At 37.6% G+C, this 6,550-nt stretch overlaps 1 protein-coding gene across 2 annotated transcripts; it reads left to right on the top strand.

Moving 5' to 3' along the window:
* The first annotated feature begins 756 nt into the window (after nucleotides 1-756).
* On the top strand, nucleotides 757-5,946 carry LOC139131553 (GDP-Man:Man(3)GlcNAc(2)-PP-Dol alpha-1,2-mannosyltransferase-like). 2 transcript variants are annotated; one of them, XM_070697648.1, is made up of 4 exons: nucleotides 757-898; nucleotides 3,390-3,635; nucleotides 3,920-4,851; nucleotides 5,663-5,946. In XM_070697648.1, exons 1-4 carry the CDS (start codon nucleotides 858-860, stop codon nucleotides 5,932-5,934), a joined length of 1,491 nt encoding a protein of 496 aa, XP_070553749.1. In that variant the 5' UTR covers nucleotides 757-857; the 3' UTR covers nucleotides 5,935-5,946. The 2 variants fall into 2 exon arrangements, with proteins under 2 accessions (XP_070553749.1, XP_070553748.1); XM_070697647.1 differs by having other exon boundaries at nucleotides 838-1,188.
* Nucleotides 5,947-6,550: the final 604 nt, after the last annotated feature.

Genomic DNA, 6,550 nt, shown 5'->3' with positions numbered 1-6,550 from the left:
ATGATTTCTGTTTGTTTTGTTTGTTCCAGAATAGATACATACATAGAGTAAATAACAACATAGCTGAAACATGAAGATGTTTAATTGTTTGAAATAATAAAACAATAGATATAACACAAAATGTAAAATGGACGCTAGAACAGCATATATATTATATATATATATAATATATATATATATATATATATATATATATATATATATATATATATATATATATATATATATATATATATATATATATATATATATATATATATATATATATATATATATATATATATATATATATATATATATATTCAAATACAACGTACGTATTTGTATTTGCCTAGGTATAGTGTTAGTTTGGGCAGAGTGTGCGTGCTGTTCTAGTTTTCATTTTACAGTTTTATCTCTTGCTTTCAAACAAACAAACAATCATCTTCATGTTTCAGCAATTTTGTTGTGTATTCTATGTATGTTCTCGTTAAAAAACCTTAAAAACGCAACAAGGAAACACAGGAGACTGAGTTTCCTATGTTTAAAACATGCACCTGCTGCTTTCCTATCGCCCGGCCGGTCGGACTCTTTCCACAATTCACATTACCCTGTGGGAGGGCGCCCTCAAGAAAAATATGAAAACTAGCCTTTGTTTTTCTACACATTTCATGCCGCATGACGTTACAGAATCGTCATGCATTTGAAAGTTGCATTATTTATTCAGTTGAGGACAAATCGAAATAATTAGGGTGATTCCGCTGCAGTAATTGGAATCTTTGCTCTTTACAGTTTACCTTTGTCGATGAGAAAATGTTACTACGTTGGTCGGCTGACCTTGGTGTGGGGTAATTACCCACAATTCTCCCATCTTCAAAATGGCTGCGCTCATGGTCACTGTGGCAATCTCGCTCTTCGGGTAGGTAGATGCCTTTGAAGACTTGCACCGTTGACGAATTTGGTATAAGGCGAAACAAGTATTGTTCTGATATCAGAAAGAGATACGATACCCTTCAGTTAACCATGTAAGAAAGGTGTTTCGAGGAATTCTCGTGTAACAATAGGTGTCAAAGGTCACCGATGAGGCAATCTTTCAGTTTCAATGAGTACGCATACGCATACGTTTCACGTCACAGTTGTGAACCATCTGTAGGGAATCAAGATGGCCAGGAGGATGTTTACTGAAATACTGGAGTTTGGCACAATAATGTAAGTTTTCAGGTCAACGGACTACGTTGACACTGTCGTATTTGCATGCCGAAATATCGCGATCGGACGCAAGTTACCGGAGCGAGATCGCGCTCCGCTCGAACAACCCGGAAGTGTAACTTGGGCAAGGCCGTTCAGAGGAACTGATTTTACTTGGTGGATTCTATTGCCTGTGTGTGTTCTCAAGTAATTCGCTCTTTACAAGTTTTTTGTGGACTGTATTGTAAATCTTGAAGAACATGTGTTCTGTTCAACTTCAATCTGGTTCGTTGGTGACTGTGTTCTGTGGCTCATCCACAATCATGTGTAGGTCCCGTAGCTCTCTATATGCGTCTTGACGCCCCCTTCCGCTGCAATGATATTCGATATTTGTAGCAAATGATAGTTGATATCTGTAGTTAAATAGAAATATCATTGTAGGGGGATAAGAAAAGATGGTACAAGAGGGTGCCCTTGTTGTCCAACAATTTTTATATAAAGATTTCACCCATTTTTGATGGCCTAAGAAAAATGCAATCTGAGAAAAATAAAAGTTAAATACGTCCTTCTTTCAAAGACGGAGAAAAAAAACTAGAGTACTCACAGGGGCAGAGTATGACAGGTGTTATCCCCTTTGGAAAACAATGCATGTTGATACCCTTTATTAGCAATCCGAGGAGAGCAAGTGCTGGCAAATATGTTGTTTTTTTAAAAAACAACAAGATACAATCGTACTTTTACTGATACTTTCAAACAAACTATTGTTTTTGACTTTTTGTGCATTAATTATGATACCTATAAACAACAGTAATGATTAATGATATTAAAATTACTGTTTTGTTGAAATCCAATAAAAAAGCACCAATTTTTTTTCCAAACCAAACCGCGATTTCTTGCTCGATGATAACATTAAAAGTCACTGTAGGGTCTCGCAAGCCTTGTGATTTTAATCAGGATCCCTTTACAAATGTATTTTTTGGTGAATATCACAAGGCAGGAAAAATAGCAGTATTGAATACACTTCATCAGTTCATTATCTTCTGTGAATATCACAATCAAATTTCAAAACAACAGTCAAGAATTATAAAGTGCATTATTTTAACTAAGAGTAACGATTGATCATGTACTATGGAAACATTTGTAAGCAAATCCCATTTGCTATATACCTCGCTCTTATTACAGTGCATACTGGAAAATACATTGCTTTGATACTGATGCTAATAGTTATTCAAAATATTAAAAAAAATGCCTAGAACTTCCTCAAAATCCAACAGTACTAAAAATGATATTAACTTCCATGGGATAACTGTACTCCTCTTATCCCAACATAAAAAAGGAATAGCTTAAAGCTCTTGCTGTCCTCCAGGTCTGTATTATGACATATGTAATTTGGCCTGGCAAAAAACTGCCCAATGATATTGACGCTTACAAAGATGGGCATATTTTCAACATATGATATAACGTATGTGATACGGTATAAACAGTACTCTGACCTCACATGGAGTGACATTGTGGAACACTTGTAAAAGATTGTCGTGTGTTTTGAGGCCAAACATCTGCTGTGTATATTTTGCACTTGTATTCAGTTTGTTAAGGTGTTTACAATTTCTGTTTCTACACCATAAGTTATCCATTGAAATATTAAATTTTGATTATGAGTTCCTGTATAACCAAAATGGGTATAGAAACATTTGGAGAATGTAAACAATCACTGCGCAACGAACACTGGATCCTCCAGGAGGACAAGCTGTCAGTGATTTATTACATCATCAAGCTAACAGCTACTAATTACCAAACAGAAAGATTGAAAGTTATGACAAGATCCCCAACTGGTAAAATGTTGTGCCATGGCACTGATGGAAATTGTTCACTTTCTCGTAGCTGTATTTGGTAGTGATTCAATAGTAGATGAGTTAAATGATAAGCATTCAGGCAGCTTTTGTATTCAAAAGTATGGGCACATGCATTCATGCTACACTGAAGATCTTCACAACTATTGCCCACACACCTGTGGCTGGTGCAGTGACATTGGCCCCAATCCACAGCACTTTTGGGAAGGTGAGGGAAAAAAGGTTTAAAACCTCAAAACAAAACAAAACTTGCTAAAGTACATCTGCTATCACATTCTGTGAACTGGGCATGAACCTTCAGTGTGTCAAATACAGAAAATTTTTAAGAACATTTGTTTAATTAATGGTGTCAATTCATTCATTCCCTTCCAGGTTGTTATACAGTGGTGTATTGTGGCTTCTGATCGCCAGCGTCCTGTTGATCCCTCTCACAGCACTGGTGTTTCTGGGACTGAGAGAATGGATAAGAAGGCGATCCAAGGAACTTCTTCCAGAGTTAAAAGCACGGGACAAAGATGGAAAGATGCCCAAAACAGTGGGGTTCTTCCATCCATACTGTAATGCAGGGGGAGGTGGTGAGAGGGTGCTGTGGTGTGCCATCAATGCTCTCCAAAGTAGGTAGGTCAACCTTTGCACTCTGACCTTTCATCCTCCTAGGACAGTACTGGTACATCCAGTGCACTAAATTTCAAAATTTCCTTTGAAGGAAATGAAAACAAAAAGATATGCATTAAACTGAACAAATGAGTCAACTTTACTTTCAAAGTTTTGAGATGCAATTTGATGAACATAAAGAGTTTACATGTGTTCACAGTAAGGTGACATGTTTTACATTATTGACATATATAAAATCAAGGTAAGCTCTTTAAATTGAAAACCTTATTGACAAATGCATTTTTCAGGTACAAGAATATCAAGTGTGTAGTGTACACAGGAGATCAAAACGTTACCGGACCAGAGATTATCCAGAAAGCAAGGAACAGATTCAATATTGTTGTAAAACGGCCTGTAGAGTTTGTCTTTCTCAAGAGAAGATCCTGGGTGGAAGCCAGCACTTGGCCCTATTTCACTCTCCTTGGACAGAGTCTGGGCTCCCTGTTCCTAGGTTGGGAAGCCATGATGAAGTATGTGCCAGATATCTACATAGACTCCATGGGCTACGCGTTCACGATACCACTGTTCAAGTATCTTGGCGCTTGTAGAGTGGGCTGTTACGTACACTACCCAACCATCAGTACTGATATGCTGTCACGAGTCAAAGAACGCACCAAGACGTACAACAATCCAAATTTCATATCCCGCAGTCCTTTGTTGACCAACATAAAGCTGCTGTATTATCGCCTTTTTGCTTTCATCTATGGCGTAGCTGGAGCACGATGCGAAGTAGTCATGGTGAATTCCACGTGGACTCACGGTCACATCACACAACTTTGGAATGCCAAAGACAGAACATCCATCGTGTACCCTCCATGCGACACAGTCGAGTTCCTCAAACTTCCTCTGACTGACGACAGTCACAAGAAAAATCACAGCATTGTTTCGATAGCCCAGTTCCGACCAGAGAAAGATCACCCGCTGCAGTTAAAGTCATTTCACCAGTTTTTACAGACGCTCCCGGACAACGAGCGTGACAACGTGACTCTGATTCTTGTCGGTAGTTGTCGAAATCAGGGTGATGCGGACAGAGTAGACGCATTGAGGGAACTTTGTGAGGAACTAAAAATAAGACATCATGTGGAATTCAAACTGAATGTCTCATTTGACGATCTCAAGAAATACCTGGGAGAAGCAACCATTGGTCTTCATACCATGTGGAATGAACATTTTGGCATTGGTAAATATTTTTATACATATTTAGGAAAGCAGTTTATCATGGTAAAGCAAAGCCTGCATTGCACTTTTAGACAGTAGACAGCTGAAAACTGATGAACGTGCGATAAAAACTCTGTGAGAGTTCGGTCATTATAAGATGGCGGAGAGTTTGCCTATGTTTAAACTTATGTTACCTGTACTTTTCAGTATGTTTCAACTGGATTGAATTAGAAATCAAAACAGGTGTGAGTGCGTAATGTTTAAACTGACTCTTTTCAATATTACTTTACATGTTGGCATTTCATCATTACATGTCCATTGTGCATTTTTGTCTCCTGTGAATATTTCCCATGCAAAAAACACAAGGCAGATGCCATGAGTGGCTTTTGTAAGCCGTGAAGTTTTAATATGATGACTTACCCCATTCATGTCATCAAAATTTCTGCAAGAACATCTTTGATAATTTGTTGTAACCCTTTCACCACAATGGTTTGAACCAATCACATTGTTTTCTATGGTAAAGTTGGACCTCTAGAGAGGGAAATGGGGATGAAAGGGTGAAACAATCATACAGCTTCAGTTTCATATGTTACTTCAAATGTAGTGTAATATTGATATGAGCGACTGTGTGAACTTATTTCACAGAAAATGGGGACAGTTCATTGAAGACAATTCATGGGAAAAGATTTGTTCATTTTTAGCTCAAAAGACCAATCAGGCCGAGGAAGCTATTCACAAGTAAAGAGTACTGGAAGTTCTGGTCTAGATAGTTTCTATCCAATTCCTGATAGACCTCTACAAATTCATTCATTTTTACCTTCTTTTCCGTTTAGGTGTTGTTGAGTGCATGGCGGCAGGCACCGTGATCCTAGCCCACAATTCTGCTGGACCCAAGATGGACATAGTCGTGGAATACAACAACAAACCAACAGGCTTTCTGGCCGATGATGAAGAATCTTATGCCGAGGCCATGGAAACCATCCTGAAAATGACAGCCAAGGACAGGATGGCAATACGGCAAAACGCCCGTGATTCCGTCGATAGATTTTCAGAAAAAGAATTTGAGGAAAGTTTCTTAAATGCTGTTGTACCACTTTTTGAATGAAGGGTCCTTTTTTTCGACAAGAAAAGAAAAATCAGCAGGCTGATATAAATACAAAGATTTTTTTTCTCATTTAAAAACTTAATCACTCATTGAAAAACTTAATCACCATGAAGTGACTCAAAATTTCTGATTGAGTTCAACTCTGTAAACAAATATAAGTATGAGATTTTGTAAGTTTTTGTGAAAAAACAGTGACATGAAAGTAAACTGACTCAAAGTCGTGACAAGTCACATGTTTCCATGGATAAGTTCAGAGGGATAATTTAGCGCTAGCTCAGCCATCAGTCTTGTTGTCTGCAACCATCGAGTACTATTTGTCTATGGCAAAATGGTCACAGATAAATATGATCTGGAATAGCGTGTTGATTTTTGTCATTTTAAATTTCTCCTCAATTTGTGTATTAACTGCACAACATGCCTGTAAAGATGGATGCGTAGTATCACAGTGGTAACATCCATATCATTTGCACATCAAGGTGGGGCTACACCCTATGAATGCTACTTTTGTTACACTTTTTGACACAGCAGAAAACCATCTGATTCAAATAACTAAGTAAGCTTTCTCAAAAATCATTTCTGAATGGTTAGACAAGTTTCAAAACAATTTCTGAATATT

The sequence above is a fragment of the Ptychodera flava genome, chromosome 4 (genome assembly GCF_041260155.1).
Source record: "Ptychodera flava strain L36383 chromosome 4, AS_Pfla_20210202, whole genome shotgun sequence".
Classification (NCBI taxonomy): domain Eukaryota; kingdom Metazoa; phylum Hemichordata; class Enteropneusta; family Ptychoderidae; genus Ptychodera; species Ptychodera flava.
Note: the sequence above shows the minus strand (reverse complement) of the source record. Positions and strands in the feature narration are given on the sequence as shown.

Bases quoted from the DNA above. Each gene is read 5' to 3' on its own strand.
- LOC139131553 (XM_070697647.1), top strand. From the start codon at position 1,142: ATGGCCAGGAGGATGTTTACTGAAATACTGGAGTTTGGCACAATAAT. The intron at 3,636-3,919 runs GTAGGTCAACCT...TGCATTTTTCAG, and splicing joins ATCAATGCTCTCCAAAGTAG to GTACAAGAATATCAAGTGTG. The intron at 4,852-5,662 runs GTAAATATTTTT...TTTTCCGTTTAG, and splicing joins GAATGAACATTTTGGCATTG to GTGTTGTTGAGTGCATGGCG.